The 27,610-nt window shown below is 41.0% G+C and overlaps 1 protein-coding gene across 1 annotated transcript; it reads right to left on the minus strand.

The window, feature by feature from the left end:
- Positions 1 to 2,635: 2,635 nt before the first annotated feature.
- Positions 2,636 to 27,610, minus strand: LOC104512864 (epidermal growth factor receptor kinase substrate 8-like; the record flags this gene model as incomplete). The annotated part of the gene is made up of 8 exons (XM_010156022.1): positions 2,636 to 3,235; positions 6,819 to 6,948; positions 7,393 to 7,573; positions 11,081 to 11,318; positions 18,948 to 19,091; positions 19,995 to 20,106; positions 23,741 to 23,874; positions 27,427 to 27,610. Coding segments are annotated over 8 exons (1,237 nt in total), but the record flags the coding sequence as incomplete, so codon positions are not given.

The following is a 27,610-nucleotide window of genomic DNA, read 5'->3' on the forward strand; positions in this document are numbered from 1 at the left end:
ATAAAAATCTCACAGATCATAAATCGAGCAGAGCACTGCTCAACACCTGAATTGCCAGGCGGTAAGTAAACTGTTCCGCGCATCGCTATCGGTTAAAAGTGTTCTTTACGAAGGGAACGTGAGGTTTACGCAGTGGTTTTCGCTCCTCGTGGCATCCCATGGGAACAAGCAGACTAAAGGAGTGGGAAGAAGCGCCCTGCTGATGTTAAAAGGTACGTGCTTAGAAAGTGCAAACCGAGTGAGCATCGGCTGCTAAACCCCTCTCCCCCCACTCAGGTCAAAAGGCAGATGGCAGCAAAATAGTGAAGTAGTTCCTGTATTATCAAACACGGCTCCTTTTTCCACATCTAATAAGGTTCTTCTTTTTTGACATTTAAAAACCCGTTTTGTTCCCTTTTCAAAGACACTTTTCATGTATCACATCTTTCCAAAATATTAGTGTAAAGAAATAAATCCTCACCGCTCAAATCCTAAAGAAAACATTTTGAATGAAACACTGCATTTTACTACTGTTTCCATTTAAAACACTGAAAATCTTGAAAATAACACACTATTTTCATTTGACAAACACCAAATGAGATCTCCTTTTCATTTCTCGTCACTGCCAACAAGCTGAAAATTCTCAGACTGCACCGCAGAAGGGTGAAGCTCCCTGCAGTGCCTTAAACCACCAAGGAAATTCCAGCTAAAATATCTGCCAGTCAGGTTTCACAGGCTGGAACACAGAAGTCATACAGTCTAATTCTGCAAAGTTCAAGGGTAAAGGTCAACTCGAGTTGTACCAGACTGAAGGGCCATTAGTAGCTCATTCAAAAACCGAGAAAATAAAGCACAGAAACCAACCAACCAACCTCCCAGATTATCCCTTAAGTATATGGAAAGGGTTTCCTGTTTTCTCCCCAGGTATCTCCAATGATGCTCCTGAGCACACTGACCTCAGGCACACTTGTCTGGCTCTTTCTCTGCAACTTCACATCTACACAGAAACCCGGCTTCAAAAAACCACTTGTGAAGCCACCCCCTTTCTCTCAGCGATGAAACGTGGGTGCTTCCCCCAAGACCTCCACCTGCCAAAACTTTACCCAGTCTGGAGAGTCCCAGAGCTGATGCCTCCCTCCAGCAGACCCTGTGCTGAATGCTAGAATAATCTTGCAGAGGATATAAATATCGGCTTCATATTTTGGTAACCACCACGCACCTTTTTTGATACTTTCCATGAGAAAACGGTGACTCTAATTTTTAAATACGAGTTTCAAAGACCATTTTTAAAGTTTCCTACTCCTGTACTTACAAGTAACGAAGTATCTGTGTAAGAGCAGCTTCAGATCTTCCTTGTTTTCCTTAGCCATTCACCACCCAGTGCAGGGGACTGGGTGAAGCGGATGCTTTTCAGGCTAGGCAATGGACACCTGCTAGAGAGGGTGGGGAAGAGGGAATTTTAAATGAGAATCAGGGAACACATCAAGCCTTTGGAGGACTGGGCTTGACCTTCTCCCCCCATAATTGATGTATATAGGTTGAACGGATGCAGTTACCATGCAGGTAGCTGGTTCAAATGTCTCCTACAGGGAGAAGGCAATCGAGAGTCAATGTTTCTTTCGCTGGGTAAGACAAGAATCCCTTTTTTAGTCATTGCTATGGCAGTTGGGAGTCTTCTGTCTGGGATCCGTCACTTCTTGACCCATTTTGGGATCAGACAACATTTAAATGAGAGGTGTAGAACCTACATTCTCTCCACAGGCATGAAGACTATTATTTAATGTAAAAATACACGTAGGCACATAATGAACACACAGAAGAAGCATTTGTAAGGACATTTACAATAAATGGCACTAAACACCTTTATTAAGATTTTTAATTTTTCTTTTATGAAAAATGAATAGGTTTCTCTTTTTCTCTTGTACACAGAGGAAGAGCAAACTAATGGCAAAAAATCAGGAATGCTTTCTTATGCCAATCCCATCTCTGTAGCCACAAAGATACGACTGTTTAACAGACAAGAAATGCTGTTTATTGCAGACTTTAAGCTGATTCATATGAAAAAGGCACTATGAAACTTAATCAATCTAGGTGATTAAATTTGTCTAACTTGAGAATAATACATATATATAAAATCACATGACCATGTGAAATAACAGAACATTTTGGTGAGAAAAATCATTGCGTCTTCAAAAATAGTATTTGCAGGAAGGATGCTTCCTTTTCTCCCTCTTTTACCTCCAGGAATCCGCTTTTGCAAATGACTGCATTTATAAAAGAACAATCGCTTTTTACATAAGGACAAACTGACATCTGGGATCAAAACACAAAGAAGTCTAGATTATGCACTGTTCTTTTGGGGGGTTAAGTTACAAACAAAAAAACGCGAGTATATTTAGAAAAAAATAAGTACTGTGAATTGTTTCATTGCTACCTACAGCGGATCTGACCCCCTCTCTGAGCTGAGCTGTGTGACTATTTTCTAGTTATTCCTTCTTGTGCAATATTATAGTTCATCATGAGTGAAGTATTGATAAAATCAATGTACAGGGCATTATTTTGCTATAAACAGCATCATTAGTAATAAAACACCTTGGGAGTGATGCAGGAAAAAGTCAGTCTATGTCGGGCTGCTCTCTAAACATTTTCCCTCTGATTGGTGGAATCAAAGACTGAACTAAACATCCTGCAGCCGAATGCATGACAGAACAGATTGAGCCAAAAAGACGTATCTGCAAACTACAGCAAGAGATGGGATTCAGAATCTTATTATTACTGAAGGGCTCAAATGCTTTTTTATTGCTGGCTCAGCTTCCCGTGGATGAATCACACAGACAGACGTGGTTCCAGTTTATCTGTCATGGAATGGTTAATTCCAGAAAGCCAAGACTCATCTTTGGGTGTAAATGAATCATGCACCAGTGTTTTCACTGTCAGGAACCTCCGCTGAATTTCTCCTCTTCATTTGTAAGGATGAGAAGCCAGCAGCAGGTACTTCCGCGGAGACTACTGCAAATTTTCTTTATGGTGGCTATAGTTATGTTTACAATATTATAAGACATTCCCCTGCACTGCTTCCTAAAGCAAAGCTGGATGGTATAATGCCATGGACAATGGAATTAAAGAAAAGAGAAAAGACATTTTAGTGGCTGCTTCCTTCATCAAAGGACTCCACACCTGAATCTGTGGCAGCTGCACTGATCTTTTCTTGCCGTCTTCTCATAATTTCTTGCAGTTCTGAGCTACCACTGTTAGCCTATAAACAAATAAAAAGGAAAGAGTTTACTTGTGGTTTTGACAATGATGAAGATCACCTGCCAGCGTTTTATTTAGACAGATGTTTGCACAAGTTAAACTCACCTTGCAGCTGCAGAATGAAAAAATGTGCTAGGAATCCGGTTAAATAACATTTGGAATAGGAGAGGATTTACATTATCCTTAAGTGTAGACCAGAAAAGAACCTGCAGACTACTAAAAGTGTCAGCTTGACTTTGAGCACTGCTGAGCATCTTTAACTTTCACACAAGCCCTTGGAAGTGTTGGATATTTATGGGGTGAAATATGGCCTCAGCTAAAGCAGGGTTAAAACCCGCAAGTTTGTTAGGATTCCACTCTTGAGTACTTAAATATCATGGCACTCATATTTAGAAATTAACACACACAAACCCTTGGTGGGTTTAGATTATGTAAACACAGAATTCATGCACGCACACGGGAGCGCGCAGCCAAGGCCCAAAGAAGGACTGCGGTACCTGATGTTAGTATCCCACGTTACACATCACCATCGTGCATCTCCTGTTGAGACGCAGCCTTCAGACTCGGAACACAGCATAGAAACTGAATCGTACTGCTACATGAGCAACCGTGTAGCAGTGTGAGAACAGGGCCTTATTTCACCTTTCAGGGTGAAAACCAGGTCTGCTGAGCTAGCTGCAGACAGACTGCTTCAACAACACGAACGCGGCTATTAGCAAGGCCAGGGGACATACCCAGTAGAGCAGAACTTTCCCAAGCATGCATGACTTGGAATGAGAGTACAGGATTATAACACAAGAACCATAGCTGTTACTGTGTTACTTGGCTATGACATTGACCTTCCCAGCTTCAAAACTATCTTCAAAAATAAGGAAGCAGAAACTGGTTTTGAAATTTGTAAAATAAATTACAGGACTGCTAAGGGGCAAAAAAAAAATCCTTCAATTGATTCTGAACTCTGAAAATTTATCCCACCACACAAAATTTAATTCAGATTTATCCCATTATATCTAATACACTGCACTGTCTGATGCCATTGCCTGGCAGACAGCTTAGGTGTCCACAGCGAAGATACCTCTGCTAGGTAAATTACCCTTGCTTTCTCCTCTCAGAGTGGAAGGGCAAAGCCCGGGGGCTCATAATTGACTCCCTGAAGGTGAGAGAGCACTTCGCTTTGTCTTAATACATCTTGTCCTTGTCCATATGGGTTTAGCTACAGAGCAAGTGCAGCAGTCACCTGGTACTAAGCTATGCATAAAAACCATCAGCAGATACCTGACAACGTGCTTAATCAGAGGTCATGTGCAAATATTTTTCTGAAAATGACTGAGCAGCCGAGGCTGAAAACCGTTTACCTTCCTGATAACATCAATAACAACATGACTGATGAGCTTGAAACGCTGCTCAGCTAAACCAACTGCAATACATCATGTGGCACAGCACAACAGGAACATCCTACTCAGAGACGAGGTAGCTAAGTAGCCTAGGGCCGTTCTTGGGAATACAGTTTTTGGAATAGACCATGGCCTTTGTGATTTACCCATCTTAGTCTCTAACCAGATCATGAGGTATCAGTAAGCTCCATCGTCCAACCCCAATTCTACATCATGTAGATGACCAGCCCAGTTGCTATAATGCACCATACTTGGTATACTAGGTGAACTTCAGCTCTCTGGAGCAACCCCAGGAAAGGGGAGGCGATACTCTGAGGAGTACAAAGAGTGTGGTGCATCCTGCCTGCTCCTGGGATACTGCTGCTGCCACCACCATTTCCTCTGGCCCTGGCCAGCTCTCTGCTGTCTGACACACCGGTCTCACACAGTCTCATCTCTCTCCTTTTGCTTAGCCAGGTTCAGAGAGCTGTTAAACCCAAACACCGTTCCCATACTTGCAGTCTGTTTATACAGAGGCCATAAAACTCCATTAGGAGTCTTGCTTCCTTGGATGTTTTGAATTCTGGTGTGATTCAAAGCTAAATGGAGTTACCATGACAATAAAGTAAAACAATTGAAATCATGGTACCTACTAATATTTTTCCTCATCAGGGTAAAATCACTAAATTCCAACAACTGGAATTCCAATTATAAAATACTGAATTCCTCTGCCTGAGGTAGAACAACACTGAAATGAAGATTCTAGCTGCATAAAGGTGAAGACCTGGTTGTCTGTATTTGGGAATGCAGCCTCAAATCTGAGGGGTGGGACTTTCACTGGTTTACAGAAATGGTATGAATCCAGAAACACTTGATCACAAGTAGAAATATCAAATAAAGACAAGGCATGGAGTTCTGTAACCCAAGAGAGAGTGTGTGGGTTTGCTCTGTTTGTACTTAATCGCCCAGGTCATTTACTGCAACATGATATCACAAGAACTACATAAAGGATGCCAGAGACCTCCATGGAAATTTATCACTGATTTAGGATGATGACGGTGATCACACCCATAACCCAGTAGCTGCTTATACAAAGCACTCAATTGTAAAACAGGCCTGCAGCTGATACGACAAGGTGTGTACTTAAACGCTTCTGTTACCAGATGCGGTTCTAGTCTGCGCAGTGAGAACATAGCCCTGTTTGGGACACACAAGAGCATCTTTGCTAGGTCACATGTAGACATTCCGGCTGTGATACTCGTTCCTATAGCTGCTCTTCAACAAGGACAGCCTTCCTAAACCCTGCGACTTGAAACGTTATAGGGACAGAAAGGAAGATGCAACTTAATGTTTTGGGTAATTCAGCAAACAACAGGCTAAAGCAATCAGGAATTGCATGAATTCTGAAATTCATCAGTTAAACATCAAATAACTGAGGCAGAACCTTTTCACTAATGAAATCCAACGACCTTGTTAAACTCTCAGTCCCTGTTTATTAACACTTGCAGAGTGTTTATTAGACAAGTGTTGACTGTTCAGTTTCCCACAGAGCAAGACTTAACGAGGCAAGCAGAATAAGAGCATGCAGGAAAAAAAAGGACAGACTTCTACAGTCCAGAGCATCTCTGCTTTTCAAACTGACTTCCAATACAAAGGAACTTCCATCTCAGTACACAGAAGCCTTATGAAACTGAGAGGCCTCAAGAATCTCAAAGACCTCGAGATTCAATGGTGAGCTCACTCTACCACTTTCTCATGCCTAATAAATCAAATCTCCTCAACAAAAAATAAAGCAAAACTAACTCATCACCACCAGAAGTACCAGGAATACCTGTTGTCCAAGTACAAGGCAGAGCAAGAAGCAAAAAAAAGGACAATTTATTCCTTTCCTATCAACTTCCCCAAAGCTCTTTCTGGTTCATTTTGCCTTCTTGCAGCCTGATTACAGCACACAATGTCTCAAACTTGAGTACTACCATGTACTTTTTCTAATGTTTGGTAGACCCCTTTAGAAGAAGGGAAGCATCCCACCTGGTGTTTTGAGGGATGCTGTTTCAATGGATTAATAACAAATAATTGAGGTACAAATAATGCTTCACATGATGGCAACAGAGGAAAAACAGACCAGCTGCTTCACAGAAAGAGCTATTTACTTGCATAGGTTCAAAAGTGGTGACCCAGCATCAGGTTAGTAAGAAGGGTTATACATACCTCCAAGGCAGATTTCTGTACCGTAATTTGGCTGTAGACCCTAGACCCTTCTGGGCAAACAGTCCTCAGTTCCTCTTTGTTGAGGGAGAAAAGCTGAGCACCTGTCAGCACGCCAAGGCTGTTGACAGTCCTGGGGTCACACCAAGAGAACAAACAAGAAATAAGCAAAAAAATATACCAGCCAAGGGACAGAAGTAGGTTGTCTTCATCCTATGTTGTCTCAGGTAGGGCTATTAAATCAAGACAAAGCTTTATGCAGCAGAACTCTTGTAGTCAATTCAGTATCTGTTACAACAAGTACCTTTTGGTGGAGGCCCATATATATAATTTTTCCCTAAATATATCTATAGATGTATCACCACATTGATATATATTGACGCATACTATATAAACATATAGACATAAATATATATGTGTATATATATGTAAACCCAAATTCTTTTCTCCAAGGATGTAGCTGATGTGTCTTGATTTTCAGAAGGCCACTTGATCTTAAAAACTAGGCAGACCACATCCTAATAACTGACAGAAAAATAATTTTAAGAATTTTTCATATATCTGCCCTCAAACTTACACAGGGTTGAATCCTTTGGACTGCAACCACGCTTTCACGTCCTCAGGCGAAGAGTCGTAGGTGATGTTGACTACTGGGATGTTTGGTCGTGGCACATGGAACTTCCTCTGGGCAGCGCTCCGGCCAATGGTGAGCCTGTGAACAAGTTCATCCTGCACCTCCTCCATCTGCGATTTCCTGCCTAGAGAGGGAGAGATTCCCCACAGGAGTTATTCACAAGGTTGGTTTATCCAAACAAGGTCATTACTTATACTCCACTAAATTCTAAACTTTTGGGTTTTTCTTTAAAGATTCATTTCTAGATCGGACTGAATTATTATTCTCCTTTTCACCTAGGGAAGATTTCACTATTCCCACTTCCCTCTCTGCAAAACAAAACAGAAGCAAAAAAAAAGAGCCCTCCAAAATTCAACCAAGACCCTAGAAAGAGGAGATGAGCTTTATGTCATGCAGAGGCAGTTTGACAGCACCCAAGCTGTAGAAGAAAACGGGCATGGAGGGTTATTTAATTGTCACAGTCTGTGCTTCTTCAAAAAAAATTATGATTTATAAAAATGAAAACAAAACCAAAAAAGCTGAGGAAGAATATAGATTGTCACACTGTGAAAAGGCAGCATTTTCCACAAACCTTTTTTAATTGAAAGCTTGACTTTTTAGCGCAATGTAGGCAAAAACATTTCAGTGCTGCTGACACATACGACCTTACGTCTAATAAGCTATTACAGCAATCGCATTTTTGAAGGGGTTTTAAGAATTTTGAATGTACTCCAAGCCTGGAGCGACTGCTTAGCTGAAACAATGTCACACTTTGCATTAAAAGAAGAGAAAAAAACAGCAACAAAAAAGCAGTTGCTCTCATCAGACACACAAGAATTGGGCAAGACTTTTTTTTAAAAAAAAAAAAAAGAACACCAAAAAACCCCCCCAAAAACTGTACAAATTTATTATCACACAGAACACATTTGTCTGAAGCATTTAATTCAGTTGCTTGTCATGCGCAGGAAACAAGCTGAAACGCTTTTCATGCATTTCAACAAAATCAATTATAATGACCCTGAAAATTGTTTAAAATGCATATAAAACGTCCTATGGATAATTTCCCAAAAATATGCAGAATCCAAAAAGCATGTAAATACCTTTTTGGGCACAGAGAAGATACTGATTTAACGCAGTTAAACCCTCCATACAATAACTCTCCAATATCTATAAAAATCCTTTGACACACAACTTTACTCTCAAAAATTCTCAGAATTTCCTTTCCTAGGTGTTTTTAGTCATCTTTATTCAACCTTCTCACTTTGAAACATAAACAGTAACTACTGACCCTTCTCTGACGTGCTCAGATGGCAAAAGTTCTTCCCTTTCTCCCATTACACTGACAGCCACAGAGGCAAACGACAACTTCGTTTGTGAGATAGCCAAAACTATTTTCTTTATTTTCCCTTTATATTCTTCCAAAACCTCTCCAAGGATCAACATTTCTAGCCAGTTAGACAAATAAAGACAAGCGTTGCATAGGCTTTTAGGATTTTCGTTTTTTATGACCACAGGAAAAGTAATCCTTGGTTTAGCCATTTTCTTTTTTCATTTATAAAATAGCCCCAGGTGGAAAGTGGACAAAATATCTCTAGTAAAATACTTGAGGTATTCAGGCCTTATTGTGCTGGGTTTCCCCTCTGTCCTCCAGAATGTGAATCAGAAGCCAGAATGACATGTGCTCAGTGATATGTGAAGGTCTTAGATGGGATACACACTGCCTTTAGGCCACGCTATCAAAGCACGCACCAGTTATTTTCCCAAACAGGAAGAGGGTGAGAAAATTGCTATCTTCCTTCCACTTACACAGATTTCGAGAGACTTGTGTTTTATCTAGGCCGAGACTATATTGAAAGATAAGTATTTAGCTGTTAGATACCAGATTCTTACTGCTGTTAGATGCATTATCATAAACCAGACACCCTTGGCGTGAAGCAGGCACTGCATCGCTCGTTCTCTGCAGGGATCCAGTGTACGGGCAGGGTTGGCCATGACCTTTGCAGAGGCAGCTACGCTGCGAGGACTGAGGTACTCGAAATCCAGTAACTGGGCTTGAGCGACAGCTCCCAGGAGAGCATGGGAGCTCTCGTGAGTGGCCCAGGGTCTTAGAGGCGAAGAGGTCTTGTCACCACTTAATTTACAGCAACCCTTCCCACCTCACACCCTGTACCTGAAGCCAGGATGGCCTTCACATTTTCCATCTGTAACGGATAAAGGCCATCGTGGATTCAAGGAAACACACCTGATACAGCATGCAAAGATCATCTTAAATGGCAATAAAATGAGCATTATTGTGCGCGTAAAGTTCATCCCCACTTTCCACATCTTCTATAACTGCTTGGGCTTCTGTTTTTAAGTAATAAACTGCCTAAAACAGGACAAAGGCAGAATCTGGCCCTACTTTTTCTTTGGAAAACAGCAGCAAAGCCTGTTCCCGCTGCCAGGCTGTTCTCCATTTATAATTGCCAGCCAGCCAGACTCTTACGTTAAAGAAACTAAGGTCCCAGAGCTCTCTTAAGTTCAGAGCAGAGGGGAGAGCTCGTCTACCAGCAGGCAACATCAAACAGCCTGAGTGTGCCTATCCCAGCAGGCACGCTTCCCATCCACGCTTCCCACCTCCTGAGGACTGGGGTAAAGAAGCCCTTCTGCAGAAAGGAGTATGCCTGGGTTTTATCTCAGGTGGAAGTGAGATTTTCTGATAAGGCAGGGAGGCAGGGGTTGGGAAAAGCTGTCAACCCTTGAAGGGTAAAAAGCTCATTATTTTAACAGCCATTACCTTAACAGCTATAGCAAATGCTTGCCTGCGAGTTTCAGTTATTTTCAAGCCAAGCAATCACATCGCTTAAAGTGCATTTAGGACAGAAATTGTTGCCTAAATACATTCTCCTAACCTAATCTGCTTTTCAGTTGATGAAGAGGAGGAGCCTCAGCAGTAGTTGAGCTTTATATTCACAAGGTGGCCTAAAGCAGAACTTTTCACGACTGCCACACACTACTGGCTGCAGGTTACCATGTTTTTCTAGGCAAAGGGCTATGGAGTATGTTCTCTCATCCTCCTAAGACAAGGACACAAAGGTTTGCTCAGTGGCCTGCCAGTTGCTCTTTCTTTCATCAAGCTAAGGGGACTTGATGATAAGACGAGTCTCCAACACCACCATGACAACGTGGTTCCTAAGCATCAGCCAGACCTGTAAGACTTCTTGCCAGCCTTGGATACACGTTTCAGCACGATGCAAATGCCCTAGAGAGATGTATGACCATGGACAGAAGTGGAAAGCCAGCCTAACTGATTTTAAAAGCAATTTAGACTGCAACGCAGCAGTGAGTTCAGGTGGAAAACATACATTAGCCAGAATACCAGCATGGGTATTTACAGCCTTGAAAACCACCGACTGAAGCTCCCAGATAGTCACGAAAGGAGAGGATTTAGGACTGCAACAAGTGCAGAAGTGATGTTTCCCTACTCACCACGATGATCAGCTAGGGTCAGAACACACATACATAGAAAATGTTTAAAATAAACATAGGGTTAAAGCTAAATATTTCATAAACACGTATCTGAAACACAAGGTTTTAAGGAACTTAAGGATTAAGCAAAATACACAGGAATGGGAGAAATACAGGGTTTTTTCTGCTGCTTAGACAAACTTACGATCCGCAGGAACTTGCTTCTGCCTCTGGGTGTCTCGTGCAACACTACCACCGCTGTCGCTGGAGGTGCTGCTTTGGCGGCTGACGGCGGCTGGCGCTTTGGGCACGGGAACCGGTATAGGTGCTGGTGCACTAGGAGGAAGGGGGACAGCCACGGGGACAGGAGCTGGCGTTGGAGGCGGCGACGGAGTAGCAGGAACTGGATCAGGTTGTTTTGCGACATAGTCCGTCCTTTGTTTCTGCAAAGATGTGGACAGTCAGTTCGACAACAAAACTCGGGCAAGTCAGGTTTCCGCAGAAAACGCTGGGACGTTTTGCACCAACTGATTTCATTTGTTGCACAAAGACATCTTATTTGGCAGATATAATTCCAGAATTTGCCATAACTTCATTTGGCATCAATGTTTGACACCAGTTTCCTTCTCTGCTGGATACAAAATTCACAACAATGGCATCATCTGAAACACATTTATTTCCTCCCAACAGATGATTTCTACAAATTAATTTTTTTTTAAATGCCAGACTTCGTTTACTTGGCACTTGTAAACATCTTCCAAAATTTTTGAATTGTTAAGTTTTTCAGTGTAAAGGTGTATATTTTAGAGACGTTAAGATTAATATATCCAGGCACACCTACGCCTGACTGACGGTTTAACTCACAAGTGTCACTGGGGCTGGGGTAACACATTGTTTGTGAAAACACAGACATTGTTTCAGAGGTTCCTGCTCCTCCTACCATTCCCTCTTCACTATTTGGGTGATCACTAAATGCCACCTCGATGCAATGATCCAACTACAAAACCCCAAACCACAAACAACCCAATTCCTGGAACAGTGCTGTTGGTTTTCCCCCCCACCACTTTATGCAATGATTTAACAGGCAACTTATCTTCCTGCTGCTAACTAACTCACAGGTGTCTCAAGAATAATTTTGGGGAATAAAATTTTGTTTCTCCTTCTTCGCCTTTAAGTTGGCACCAGTTACAGGAAGAGGCATACATTTTCCCAAAGTAATCCCAATTGCAGGCAAGCCCAGAAGCGCATACACAACCAGGTTGCTAACCTTTTCTTTCAAACCATTCAAACTCCCCACCTCACTGTTTTAACAGTGCTCTCGCTCCACAGTTTTGGACTAACGCAGCTTGAAAGTTTAATATTAAAGTTTGTTTGCTCAATTGGGATGCCTCATTTCTTAGTTATGAGAAGTCTGCTTACTTTGGTATGAAAATAGATGAGTACATTCCCCAGATTCATTGCTCCTTCCTGAAATACTCTTCCCTATTTCCTTGGAGGCAGAGGGTTTACAGCAGATCAAGCAGGGAAATATTTGTAGGAGCCATATGTTAGAATCTGAGCAGCACACCACTGCCCTGACAAAAATCATTAAATGTCAGCAACTGCCATTATGCAGGAATTCACCAGGTAAGTCTAACCCATGGACAAGGCATTTTGTAGTGAATGTAAACTGGGACCGTCACAGCTAAGCTATGCTGAGTTACACCAGCAGAGAAGTTATCCCATCAGCTTCTGTGGCCAGTAAATCAAGCTAGGAAAAAACTCTTTGGTTTGCCTTCAGTAATTTTTCACTTAAATTGCAGTAGTCAATTAAAGTGCCTATTAAAACTTCTGCGTTTTTTTTTTTTCCCCTTAGCATTTAGTTGTTCAAAGGCATTCACCTCAATTATTCTGTGTTCACTTTGTGCAGTGCATTGTGGGGAGATTAAAAAAATATCCGATGATCGATTTTTCTGTATTCTACTTCTTCAATGTTAAGACAATAAATGCTTTTTTAAATGTCAAATGCCAATAAAAGTGAAATGCATAATATAAGTATACATTATTCTGATTGTTATCATTTAAGAAACCTTTCCTTTCTTGGAAAGAGAGCCCTACTAGGCATACAGTAAGTATACCAGAATTTATAGTACTATAGTACATAATACATCATTGATAGATGTACTATGGTATGTCCAGAATCTTATTAATGAACTTAAAAACTTCACAGATATTAATACGTTCTAATGACATTCAGATATTTTTAAATCCTTGTTCACAGAATCCAGTTGCTAGGCTGTTATTCCCCACAATGTACCCTCATGTGTGCCCTGACCTTATACAACATGCAAGGAAAAAGCAGGGTTTTTTCTATGGTAGAGAGGATTCAGCACAAACCAAAGCATCAATGGCATCCCACCACAAATGATAATCCAGAAAAAAGTGATAGCTAAACAATACACGCAGTGCTCAATGGCTGCTACCGATGCAGTTTCAAAACCCTGTTGTACTGCAATCACAAGCCTCATCAAAATGACTTGCTGGAATGAAAACAAAAATCCAACTGGAAGCATCACTCAAATTCTGAATTTATAGATGAAACCACATTGAAATACACTTCACATTTTGCTGAACGGTGTCCAAAAGGCCAATTATGCATCTGAATCACATTTAACATTTCTTTTTTTAATACTTGGTTGGTTTTTTTTTTTAAACTCCAAATCTTTTGAGGATATCACACATTCATCCCATCAATTCTATTCACTGCTACAAACAAACCAAGTATGCACTATGGAATTTGGTGACTACATAGTCCAAGAGTCATTTTTGAGGTTCAATATCAGACGAGTAATTTTTTTACCTCTGAAAGCTCTCCTAGTAATTGCTGTGAGGAAAATGGAGTAAATCACATCAAAGAGCACTGTTAGAAAGGTTAAGAATAACTGCCTCACACATCACTCCTGAAATGTCATACACATTAACAATTTAAAACAAAGGAACGTCAGTGCTGATAATTACCTCTTCTTACTCACTAAGCCCCTCACATAGCGAGTGACTCTCATTTTCTTCTTTTGAATGATGAACCACTGGATTGTTGGCTACAAAACATACTGAAGTGACACTACATACGTTCCTTTCAAAGTACCTCTCCAGACAGAAACTTAAGAGGGAGGTTTAATAAAAAACAGAACCCAAACAAAAAAAAACCTGCAATGGACTGAAGATCACAAGGTGAATGTAGAGGACGTTTACAACTGTAGAACAACAAGAACTAAGTCACGGCAGGTATTAGGTAAGGAAATTATTTATATTAGCTTAAGAAATGTTGGTTAGCTTAGAAAATGAGGGAAAGGTGACTGCTGACAGACATGTACTCACTAACGTGCTGACAGCTGTCAGAACAACAAACAATTCTGGGTTTTTTTGTTTTCCTTCTTCCTCATATTTTTTTCTTGTAAAAGTTAACTGTAATCTTCAACTCACGTAAACTGGAACAAATCCTTTAGGTTATTTGGAACAGTTATAATATATCCAGATTTTTAATGTGTGTGTATCAGAAAAGCTTACTGGGAACTAGATCTTTTTTGCCAGAAAAATCTTTGGTTTTGCAGGAAAAAATAGAGGTCCCAAAACTCCTTTCAGTCAGTGTGTTTTGATCTATTTCTAATGTAAGCAAAATAGTAAGTTTGAGTAAGACTGCTAATGGTATCAACCCTCGTTCTTGATCACTGTAGAAAGACTGGGAGCGACATCTTTTCAAACACATTTTGGCATCAAACGCAGGGGATACGTGTATTCAAACTATGGCAAATACACACTTTGCACCAAAGAGGTATTGGATACAACCATAACCAGCATTAGTGCTGGGAAACACTCTCATTAACACAGACATGGAGCTTCCCCTTTACTCTCCAAACGTTTCAGTGCCACTTTCCTGTTTGCAGTGACAGATCACCAAGAGGGCTGCAGAGCATTCAGCCTCAGTTTTGCTGATGATGGACTTGGGGTTTGCATGTTTTCTTGAGATTTGTTTAAAGAGAGAAGAGACAACCAACTCCTTGTCTTCAAACAAAAAGGACAGTGAAGTTACTAAAGACTGGGAGAGCAAATTTCAAGTGAGGTCTCTCGTCACAGGTTCCTTTGGTGTGCTCAGTTATTATACAGAGATAACCAGCTGCCTATTACAATCCCATTACAAGGCACCTAACTAGCTCTTCGCAGGGTGAAAAGAATTTATCTTTCCATTGGATTTACAAAACTGCCTTGCCAGTATCTTGGCAGAAAGCAAGACGTGCATTAGAAAGGAAGGAGAAATTTAGACAGAACTGACTTATCCAAAATGGCATTAGCTACGATTAGATCCCAATTAATAAGAAACAGCTTTTTATTTTTTTTTTAAAGCCTTCAGAAAGTCTTGGTCTGATGGCAACTTTAAGGAGCATCTGATATGAAATGAGATAAAAGAGATACTGGCTCTCCAATTAACTAAGAAACAGCTTTTTATTTTTTTTTTAAAGCCTTCAAAAAGTCTTGGTCTGATGGCAGCTTTAAGGAGCATCTGATACGGAATGAGATAAAAGAGATACTGGCTCTTGGTCAGAAATTATGACATCTCTCTGGCCACTGCAAAATGAACACCTGGCAACCCTCTCTCTTCATTATCAAACACTTCATGATCTGCAGGAATAAGAAACAGCTTTTTATTTTTTTTTTAAAGCCTTCAAAAAGTCTTGGTCTGATGGCAGCTTTAAGGAGCATCTGATACGGAATGAGATAAAAGAGATACTGGCTCTTGGTCAGAAATTATGACATCTCTCTGGCCACTGCAAAATGAACACCTGGCAACCCTCTCTCTTCATTATCAAACACTTCATGATCTGCAGGAAAGATACCAGTTGGCAAAAGATGAGCAATGACACTATGACACTAACTTGGAGCACAAATGCTGTGTTTGAGGGGAAACAACTTCCCAGAGAGATATTTTAAATGAGATGCAAAGCAAAGAGACTTGAAAGAAAGGTCTTGATTGTAGATCGCCAAGAAATGTAAAGGCCACTTGTCCCAGCTGAGGTGGAGACTTTTGTCTTGGTGTTTACGTAACATAAACTTGCCTCTTAAATATACTGTCATACTTCTGTGGACAGTTGTGTTTTTTTATAAAACTACAGGACTGCATTTGGCTTAAGATTTACTCTCTGTGCCTCAGGATTTCATACGCATCACTGTTAATACAACTGTCTCACCTCACAAAGGGTGTCACGAGATTAATTAAAATGCCCACCAAGATACACACCTCTCTCCCAGTTACATTCCTCAAATTTCTTTTTCAAGGCCACTAAAAAAAAGTTAGTAAAATGTACAGTACCTAGGAAATATTATGATTAATTATTTTCTAGGTTCACCAGCAATACTTGTACAAAAGAAGAAATCAGAGTGCTTGGGCAACTGTTTATGGTCATATATAATGGGATGGTGAAGTCTCACTGTTGTTTCACAATAAAAAGGCAGACTAAATGACCAACACCACAGGGACTCTGATAATCAATAATTAACACTGATGAAAAACATAATCAGTAAAATGCTCTCCTAAATGTACAAAAGTACCAAACAAGCAAAAACATGGTTTTCCTGGAACTAATTCAACTGACCAGAAGACAGACAGCGTTACAGCCTCTGGTACACAGAGATGATGAAATAAGTAGGATATTGGTTGCAGTGTTCCTGCAATTATCACCTTGGACAATTTGGTGCTTTCAAGTAACTATCTGGGACCTGGATCCTGAAAGGGACTGAGAGAAAAATCAGGATCTGATCTAGAGTGTAGACTCAATAGGTCACTAGAAGAGAGATCAGAATGAAAGTAAAATAAACTGCATTTCTGAGAATAATTGTGATAATGAGGCATCCATCTCTTGGAGAAAGGGTGTCTGTCTGCAGAATAACTGAATGAAAGGAATTATCCCTTTCAGTGGTATCCTTAATCCTTCCTAATAACCTGAAAACATCCTTTGGTCAGCTGTGCTTTGAAGGCCATTAGCCTGTACAGAAATAGGCCAAACTTGTACGTACAGCTCTGCGACTCAAAGCCGGTCAGGGTGTTCACCGCAGCAGGCAGACTACTTTGAAAACAGTCTTTAAAACCAGAGATGACTTAGGAGACTGGCAAAAGCTGCAGAGCACCAGGCACTGAGCCTGCTCTAGTTCAAGGTCTGGCAAAGGCACTGATAGGAACCGCTTCAATTTCCTGCTCTAGCCACAACTTCTCCTGTTTGACCTTGGGCAAGGCAGTCATCCCTTCAATGCCTCATTTCTTCCTAAAATAGCAGCAAAGTCTCATAGGGCTGTTATGAAAACAAATAGGGTTATGCAAACAGATCCCAAATGAACCATGTATCTATCACAAGGAAAGAGACAAATGAGCATGCTCAGGAGTGCTAAAATTATTATAATCATGATAAAGTTAAGAACAACATTAGTGACACTTCTTAATAAAGACTCCCTTTATCCTGTGTAATTCATTACATTCCTAAATAATTTCACGGTGTTTCAAACTCATGTCTGAATATGATAAAGCTACAAAAACCAAACCACGGACTGTAGGGAACCACCTGCCAGAGGGCAAAGAAACAAAATTATCCTAAATGTTGTTCTCTGACCCTGATTTTTATAGAACCGTGGAGAATGCTTTGTGAAAATGATTATTATTTCCCACGTCGTGTCATTATTTCAAGCAGAAAGCTTCAAAACCTGCAGTGCATTGCAAAGAATCACGCAAGAGCCTCTGCTCAAAACTGTACTCAGTCTGCTCAGGATCTCTCGGCAAATTCCAAACATAAAGAATGACATGCACCTCAAAGAAAAAAAAAGTCAGATCTTCAAATCAGGATTTGACAACCACTCTAGAGGCATGCTTCATTTCACAAGCAGGCAAAACCCATAACCAATTTAGAATGAGCTCATACATTATAGGCAAACAATTAGGGATAGGAAAAACTCTGAAATGGCCTGATTCAAGCCAGCCAAGCTCAAGGCTGCTGTACCACTTTATTGCACCAGAAACAGCATAGGACCTGTTTCTCAAGAGACTGTCCATATGGATGGAAAGACTGGAAACACTGCAAAAGCTGCAGCTTTCAGGATGGCTGTGCACACAGAATCCAGCACTGCAACAACCTTCGACTGGGACTCCTAGATGGGTCTGCAGCACAGACAGTCAACAGTAACGTTACGGCAGTAACGTTTCTCGTTTTGCAGTCATCTGCTGGAGAGTGTGGGCACAAGGAATGAAGGTTAAATTAAATTCAACTTCAAGTTTCAACAGAAGTTTGGTTTGCATTTAGTCTGAAAAAGTCAGATGCAGAGGCAGGTCTGGAATTTCTGCTTAATCCAAATTTGTTTGCCTAACCTTTCAAAATCATTAGATATGAAAGGAAAGAAATGGGTCTTCCAAAATACAACCTTTTATTTTATAAGCCTCCAGCCTACTTAAAAGATGTCTAAAAATACACTTTAGAACTTTATCCTGTATATTGTTTCTCAGATGGACAATTGCACTGACGTAACTTTTTTTTTTTTAAAAAGTATTTTACCCTTTGCTTCTGTTCAACTTATAAAAGAAACAACACCAAAGAAAACCCAACTTAAACCCACACCACAACACAAAAGAAATAAACCCAAAATTAGGTCAGAAGAATAGAGTAGTATTGATGCACAGGCATAGTAATTGAAAAATACTTGCTTTGTGAATTCAAAAGCAAAGACGTCTATTTATGACTCCAAATTTACAACACTTGAAGAAACTCAAGAGTAAGGTAGAGACACACAGAGACAGAAAATAAAAAGAAAAGCTAGCATTCACTCTTCTAGGAGAAACAAAGATGACCCTACCTTAAATAATTCAAACTCCTTCTTTGGCATCAACAGCTATCAACCCACAAAGGATATTTGCAATTAAAATAAATGCATACACATCCATTAGGATTGAATTTACCACCTCTATGCAGATAAGGAGAAAAACACCCCACCAGTGAATCTATTCTTCCTTTACACACACACTTCAAAAGAAAGTTTTGCTCCCAAGGCGCAGATGGTACCTGGATGGTGCGGGTATATGCAGGCTCTGGCCATCCTAGACCACCTTCTTGACTCCTCAGAGGGTCCAATATGTTGTTTGGCACAAAGCCTGTGCTGCCACTTTTATTCTGGACTTTCCACCACTGCTTTCTGTCATCCAGAATCTGAAATAATATGGCATTTTAATTACATATGTTTTCTGATTTCCCTCCTGCCAGTACTTAGACCGTGCATCATCTAAAAACAAAACCGTAACTTTGCCAGGTCCCGTGATAGCCAACAGATCTTACACAGATGTCCCTAAGAAACCTTTGCAGCCTTCCTTGGTTATCAGCATCACTAATCCTACATGGGAGTACTGTACTTTTCAAAACATGGCTCTTAAGTAGGGATATGGAAGAAAAGTGTGCAATGAGCTTCTGTAAATTCAGACATGCTGGACAACGCAGCAGACTGACAGTCAAATGCTTGCTCAGAGAGGCTGGCATCTTTAAAACCTATATGCTGCTAATAAAAGGAGTAAGTACATACTAATAATCCAAGGAAAAGAGCATCCTTCTAGGAGAGCACAAATCTGGAGAGAGTGTACTTCTGAGTACAGGGAACTGGAGCAGGATGGCCAGCAGTAATCTGAAAACTGACTACCTGCCATGCAATCTTACATACAAGATTTTCTCTCTTTGTTGCTCCCTCCCTTCCAAATTTGTCTAGCTTTCAGGGTACCAACTCTTCCAGGAAAGCACAGTCTTTCACTTTGCCCTGTGTATACAGACAGTGTTCGCCCGAGCCAACTACAGAAGGAGGCTTTTAAAAGCAACACTAGAGAAGAAGGAAGAAACACAAATATATTTCTAGCCTGGATCGCTACAGCACCAATTCATAAGTCAGCAGAGAATGTTTGTTTATCACGTCTATGATGCAAAACAAATTATTTGAAGTTTCCATCTTAGGGGAGAAAAATCAAAAGCATTGAAGTAATCATTAAGGCCAGCCATAACGCCCACAGGAAAGGTAACCTCAGCCTCGAGTAGAACCAGGGATTTGGTGTTTCTCTTTGCAAAATTTACCTCTACGACCTCTTCTTTCATGACAGAAAGCTCACTGTTGTTTCTTGCCATAAATTCGTACTTGCATTTGGCATATTTCTTGGTCTGTGCTTTACTGTGTGCTTCATAGTTTCTGCAAAGCAAGTATCAGACATTTGTTCAGTGAGACCTTCAAGGAAATAAAAACATAGACAAAATGCCCTCTTCCAACAACCTGCTAAACATTTAAACAAAAAAAAAAATCATTACATGATGCTGTAGGAGTACTTATTCATAAAACACTGATTCAAGTTCCAAAAAAACAGAAAAAAAAAAATCAAAAGAAGCCGTTGAGCTAATGGACCTCAAGAACCATTAACCTTTATCAGCTCACTGCTTGCAAGATGTATGATAACAACTAAGAGTAGCAGGTGCCACTGTATTCAGATAAACATGTACACTGTATTTAGTCTGTTTTCATACAGTAGGCGAAACAATCATGTGCCGTACAAACAAACTACTACACTTAGTATGCAGTTGGTATCTTGTGCTTTGTATGAAACTATTTTTCATGTTGATCATAAATGAAGTTTCAAACATATAAGAAACAAATACACTTCTGCCATCAACACCGCTGGAATTAAACACTATTTAAACAGTGCTTGCCTACTGTAAGTCCCTAAGATCTTGACCATAGATACCATCAGCTCGAACAACCTCAAGTTACTCTATCAATTAAACACAGCTACTTGGCAGTTACAGACAGGCATACCACAGTGTAACTCTGTGTCTTTCTGTTGCCTTGAGGAAAGACCTGTTCAAATTGCCTTTGGGTACAAGCTACTGGTTTCTTTGACATAGTACCTCTTCAGGGTGAGAAGACCCCAGTCCCCTCAAAACAGGTCCAAAAGAAACAGTAACATTATTTGTTCATTGCAAATTACACCCAACAACCCAAATCTATACCACGTAGTAAAGTTTAAAAAAAAAGGGATAATGAACGAAACAATCAATGGCTTGAAAAGCTGTACAGGCATCACAGCACAGGGATGCAGATGGGTGCTGATGTCGGTGCCGTGTAACCGTGGGTCCCAGGTGTGCCTGAGCAATCCAGTAGTTACCTAGCTATTGCATGGCTGTGGAGAACTGTCTCACTTGAGGTGAAGAGCAGAACAAAGGAAGAGTCAGATTCAAAGATTATTTTGAAAAGAAGACAAAACACTGAAAGAATTTAAGGAGAGTGAAAAACACGGGATGAACTCTAGCCTGAAGAATAGCTGTTATGATGTTGAAAGACGTGTATATAATCCCAATTTTTTCTGCCACTCAGTCAAAATTTATATAATTTTTATCTCCTTTCTTACTATTTCAGGGATATGACTAATGTCCTTCTGAAGGTACTTTTATTTTTAGGCTGCTTTTCCAAACTCATTTCACTAACTCTGTCTTCCTACCTTGTCCACACCTAACTATCCTGATCCCTTCAAAAACCATAGCTCAGGAAGAATGTTAAAATATGCTTATATTTCAGTTTTATTCCACCCTGTTGTAATCCACAGCAAAATCCCCAAAACACAGGCTGGGCATCGGCTGTATGCTTCTCAAGAGGCCGTAATTCCTCACGCCCAACTTACTGAGCCAGTTTACTTGGGGCATAAATGTTCTCCGTGCTTCCCTCCCTCCATACATCCTCCAACTGTGTTTTCTTATTGCCTACCACTGTAACTGCAGCCCTGTGTGTGACAGCCTGGCAGACTGCACAGGCTCCTGGGGTGCTGTTTCACAAATGACAGCACAAAATCAAACTACACAGTGTACTATTCCGAAATACCATGCAACTCTCTGAAAAACTACTCAGTAGTCTTTCAGCATCAGAGAGAGTCCCCAGCCTGCCTAGTAACACACTGGAAATTTAATATCCTGACACTACATTTAAGTGACTGAAGGAAAGCACACTTTACTAGGGGTCTGGTATGCTGGCATAAAGGGCACTGAAATTCCCTGTGATTAAAAGTTCCCTGGACAAAGCATAACCCACCTGTCCCTCAGAAGGTAGTGGGTGGCTTGGATACTGCTTCAGACCACTCACTAGGAATGCCAGCTTTGGACAAGGACCAGCAAATGATGGCTGAAAGGGTCAGCTTGAATTTCCCACTCCCTCCCCCAAACATACTCCTCCACCTGCTTCTTCACAGATGCTTTAAGATTTACCTTTAAATGGGCATTACTTGGGGTAATACATATTAATAGCTTCCCCCCAGTAACGAGCTCCTGCCAGGCACGTATCAAATGTCTCAACAGTCAATTAACAAATGGAAGTTTGTATGGTGTTGAACAGCCTGGGCACACTGTGGATGTTTGCATCAGGTCCAGACATCTAGACTCCCTCCCAAAATCAGTGGTGAGAAACAGGTGAGTATTGCATGTCTCATTTCATGTCTTTCAGCAGACTAACTTCACCTTACATTGACTGCTTCTCAGAAACACCCATTTCTCTTTACCAGCCACAAAGGAGGCTTGGATGACTTCCAGTTGCAGCCAGATACACTGATACCATCGACTGTTCAATGTAATAAGCCCCATTGTCTAAACCTGAAATGGAGGCAACAACATTTGCATGGAATACTCTTAGTTTGAAAGGCCAAAATAGGTCATATCACATTACAGATAAGAGAGAAAGGAATTCAGCGTATAGACCATCTGGATTTCAAGCTGACTGGTCTTGAGACAAGAACCCAAGAAGAAACCAAGTTTGAAAAAAAGATTAGAGCCGACTACTACAGCAGTTGTTGTTATAAAGAATAAAGTTCAGGAAAAGAATCAAGTCTTCAACCTGCACACCATGTGGGAATTTGTTCGCATGCAGATTAACAACAGGATCTTTTAGCACATAGCTCAAACCCAGGGCTTGTACACTGGTTTTCATCAAAAGAGTTATATGAATGTTGGTTTAACTAGTAATCTGATCCCCAAAAAAATAGATTAAACAACATAGCACATAAACTAAAATGCTTTTCATATGGTATATATGGACTATGGGTTGGCATGATGGGGGAGCAATTCCATCACTGCTTTACCAGTTTACTTCCACAGCTTGTACTGGTATAAATTCTCCCCAAAGACAAGGCCGAGGCTCCAAGGATCACTGCATTTGATCTAGACAAGCTGTTCGGATTTAGGCTAAAATGGCAGGGATGATAGGGGATGTGCAAAAAGACACTGGTTGCTATGCAAACATTTCAGAGCATTTTTTGTAACATTTCAAAGAGAATGGAAGAAACAAGGAATTACTGTTCTGAAAGGGAGTATTTATGCACTATCCCAGAAAACAAAAAGCAGGAGACTACAGAGCACTAAGTGAGCAGCTAAATAAATCAAACAACCACTCAAATCAAGGACAGATGAATCTCAGAGCAGACTTGCCATTCCTTGTAGTTCTGAAAAGAACAAAGAGTATTTTTAAAAACATGAAACAGAACAGAAATCAAATTTGAACCCAAACAGAAGGATTCTGTGTTCTCAGTCGGGTTGGAATTCCACCATACTATTTTTGACAAAAGCACCGATATAACACCATACATAAACAGGGTAGTTTCATTGAAATTATATTAAAAAGAGTCTTAATGATGTGCCTTAGAGAAGCAAAAGCAGAATACCCGCTCTAACCAGAATCACTTCCTCACAGAAAAAAAGCGACAACCAAAGGCAATTACAGACACCGCCACCCCAACAGCAATAAGTCGGGACAGTTATCCACAGCACCACGCCCGCCGGTGATTCAGGGTTACCTATCTACATGTCGGCTAACAGTTTGCTTAAAGGCAGCCACGGCCGCCCCCTGGTCCAGCAGAGGCCCTCTTTTGTACACTGTGTTACTGAATGCATACCCGTCCGACGGAGGGTAGTCAGGAACACCGGGAGGCTGGAAGACACAAAAGAAACAAAGCCACAAAGTGGGTTAGTGTCATCGGCAACGCCGCCCAGTTCACCGAATCCAGCAGCCCTAGGGTCCCTGTCAGCATTCACGTGTCCTCAGGTGCTCACGTTTCTGCTATGAAAAGTTAATAACTTCTGCATTTCAAATACATAAACAGGGCGATCAAAAGGATAAGAAGAAAAGAATTGCTATCCTAAGTCATCCCACTGCATTAATATTGCAGGGGGCATTCTTTAGAAAAACAGTTCTCTGGGGCAAGGACCATGTCATCTCTCAGATATCACTACAGCAACACAACGGCTCAATGGCTTTAAAATAAACTGCGCTGAGAAACCGCTTTGAGCTTTTGTTCTAGATGCACACTTCAAGCCAGAAACCTCTAGTTAGCCAACAGTAAGACTGCATAAGAAACAAAACCTCCCAAGCAGAATTATCACTCTATTGCAGGATCATAATATCAAGTGGCTCATTTATGTCACCCTCTCACTGAACACGACTCTAGTCAATGAAGAAATGCAAAAAGGAATGTGACATGGTGTAATTAAGAAAAATAATCACAATTTATCACAAGCACATACATAAGAACATTCAAGGCTTTAGGAAATTCTTTTTAAACAGCAGTCCTTTAAAAAAAATCCACCTTACTTCCAGCAATGATACTGTGATTCAAAATAAGAATTATTTTAACCACCATTCCCCAAAACAAAAACAGGCTAAGCAGTTCGTTTCTGGAGATTACGATAATGAAATTGCTCATTCTAGTTCTTTTCCTTATGCCATCATCCAGTTGCACATTGTAACAGCTGAGATTCACCAGAAATTGCCAAATCTTTAAGCCTGGTTTGTTGGGGTTTTTTTGGTGTGTGTGGTTTTTGGTGGGTTTTTTTGGTTGTGGGGTTTGGGGTTTTTTTGTGTGGGTTTTTGTTTTTGTTTGTGTGTGTGTGGTTTTTGTGGTGTGTGCTTTTTTGGTTATTGTTTTTTTTGTTGGTGTTGGTTTGGGGTTTTTTTGTGTGGGTTTTTGTTTTTGTTTGTGTGTGTGTGGTTTTTGGGTTTTTTTGGGGGTGTGTGTGTGTGTGTTTTGTTGTTGTTCTTGTTCTTGGTTTGGGTTTTTTTTGGCTACAGAAAAAACACTCGCCTAATTTTGACCTGGCACACAGAGACACTTGCTTACAGGGCCGAGGGTTTATGAAAAGAAATTAAAACCACACTAAAGCCCCTAAACATACAGAACAGAACATGTATTATTAAAATCTCTCTGAAAAAAAACCTCAAGTGTCACCCAGCTTATTATACCTTACATCCAAAGACACCCAGGAAGCAGGAACTCATTTTACTTCACACCCAAATTATTTGCATCGCCTTAGCCTCACTGGACTCTCCATCACCAGTTCCCTGTTGTTTCACTGCCTTTTGAAACCTTCATCACTGAACTGGGCCCACCTTGAAACTGCAACCCCTCAGGTGGGGGCTGTGTGTGTGGCCAGATCTTAAGATTCATGAACAGAAAGGAAAAAGAAGGGTTCTTCTGAGCGGGAAGCTCCAGCGCACTTTGCCGGATGCCGGAGCAGTCCTGGCTCAGCAGGGAGGGCAGCCGCACATACCCCCCTGCCACTCCCAGCACCGCACAGCTCTCCACATCCAGCCTCCTTCCTCGGGAGAGCACTGTCACACCGAGTCATGAGGCCAACTAGCAGCAAGTGATGAACACTTAGATTCCCATTTTTCCAGAGCCCTTCATTAAACAAGCTCTTACAGCACACTTGGGAAGGAATCCTTATTCTGGTATTGCACACTCCAGGATTGTCCTTTTGCTGCAGATAAACAGCATTTTGCACCCTCACGGCTTTTTCTAGCTGAGCACCTACCGCATTTCACAGCTACTGAGCAGCTCAGTGCCCTTCCCCTAGGGATGTGCTGAGGAGGCACCATCGCAGGCAGCCGAGGTACCAGGGTTAAAGGACTTGCCCAAGAGCACACAGGAACCAGAGACAGCCATGAAACTAAGCCCTGCCGTCCCAGGTGCCATGCACAACGAATGCCTAGAGCCAACTGGCAGTCTATTTTTTTTCTGTCTTTTGAAGATGAAGGGGATGCTAAGTCAGCACAATTACCTACCACCGCCAAAAAGTATGCAACCAAGTCCCTGGAACACAAGCCACCAAAATCCCTCAAGGTATCTTTCCCTGCCGAATTTGTTTTAACTTATTACATTTACAAATAATAAATGAAATGCTTCCAATCACTAGAAGGGAAAAATTAATGCTCCTCTTTTTGGAATATTTAAAAAAAATATTTAGAAGCAGCACAATGTACACAAAGAAGCCTGCATGGAAATATAGAGCAGCACTGAAACACAGATAATGTTTGATGAGGTTTTTTTTGGGAGATGACTAGGAAAGGGGGTGACAGCAATCACAACACTGTGCCCGTTAACTCAATGTTTTTATGCTCAAAAGAGATCTCAGGCAATAAATTAGTTTTTGGTGCATTTATTCCTGTGTATCTTGTTAGGCATAAAGCCAAATGGTGTTTTAAGTGGTCAAATATGTACCATGTCATCCCCTTTTGCCCCATCACTGTGCTCAGGACCTCCCAGCAAAGGGGTGACGTGGCAGGCTCCTCCCTAGGGCCACCTCCTGCAGAAGGGGCAAGGGCAGGTGCTTCCTCCACAGGCAAACGCTCACTACAGTAACTCAACAATAGGAAGCTGAAGCCTGCTCAAAACCAAAAATGACAACTGTGACAAATATTTTTGGAAAGCACAAATGGCAATCAGGCGATCCTTCCGAAATCCTTCCCCCGAACCTTCTTCCATATGTGCACTTTTGTCACTAACAGACTTGTCAAGCTCACCATTATACAATTCAGATAAGATCCAGCATCATCGCGTTAAGATGTGCTGTGAATATAGCACTGGTGATAGTGCTCAAGGAAGGTAGGAAAGGCTATGGACTGAACCTAGAAAATTCGTAGGTACACTTCCACATCACAGCTGTTAACAGGGCAATTTGGAGCAGTAAAGCCTTGATTTAAACTAAAACTAGCATACAGAACTAAATTAAAATTTTAGATCAAAGCTTATGTTCTCCCAACAACAAAAAGCTTCCAAAACGAAAACTTTCATATGTTTAAAGAAGGCAATAGCTTTTTTGTGTGTGTGTGTGTGTGTGAATAAAAAAGCAACAAAATCCACCTTTATTCTTAACATTTTCACATCTTTCTGTTATCCAAACAAAATAACATATCAACCAAACGGAATTGTAAGGGCTTGGATTTTCCTCTCATCTGAGGTGGGACAGTCCAGCAAGTTCAAGGAGAGCTGTAGGCAAAAGCCTTCTATTTTTCCTGACAGCATTTCTGGTGGCTGAACAGGTGTGTGGTTCCACATAACTTTATTGTAAGTGTACTGAGCTTGCACTGATGTAGCAGACATCAGAGCACGGCTACTCCAACATCACCACAGAGTATCTCCCTTATGAAGGACGCAGCTGGCGTTGCCTTCAGCTAATCCACAAAACGCTCTCGCAGGTAGCCTACCTCAGTTGACAGTCTCTTCATTTCTTGCTTCCGCTGTTGCTCTGCAACGTTTGCCACGGACTCAGCCAAATGATTGAGTTCTTGCTCCTTTGGAGCTCCCATGAAGTTCAGCAAAGGAGGCTCCCAACCATTTCGGAAACGGGGGACATAGGGTGGAATAAAATGATCTTTGGGCCACTCCGCT

The sequence above is a fragment of the Eurypyga helias genome, unplaced genomic scaffold (genome assembly GCF_000690775.1).
Source record: "Eurypyga helias isolate BGI_N326 unplaced genomic scaffold, ASM69077v1 scaffold1557, whole genome shotgun sequence".
In the NCBI taxonomy this organism is placed as follows: Eukaryota; Metazoa; Chordata; class Aves; order Eurypygiformes; family Eurypygidae; genus Eurypyga; species Eurypyga helias.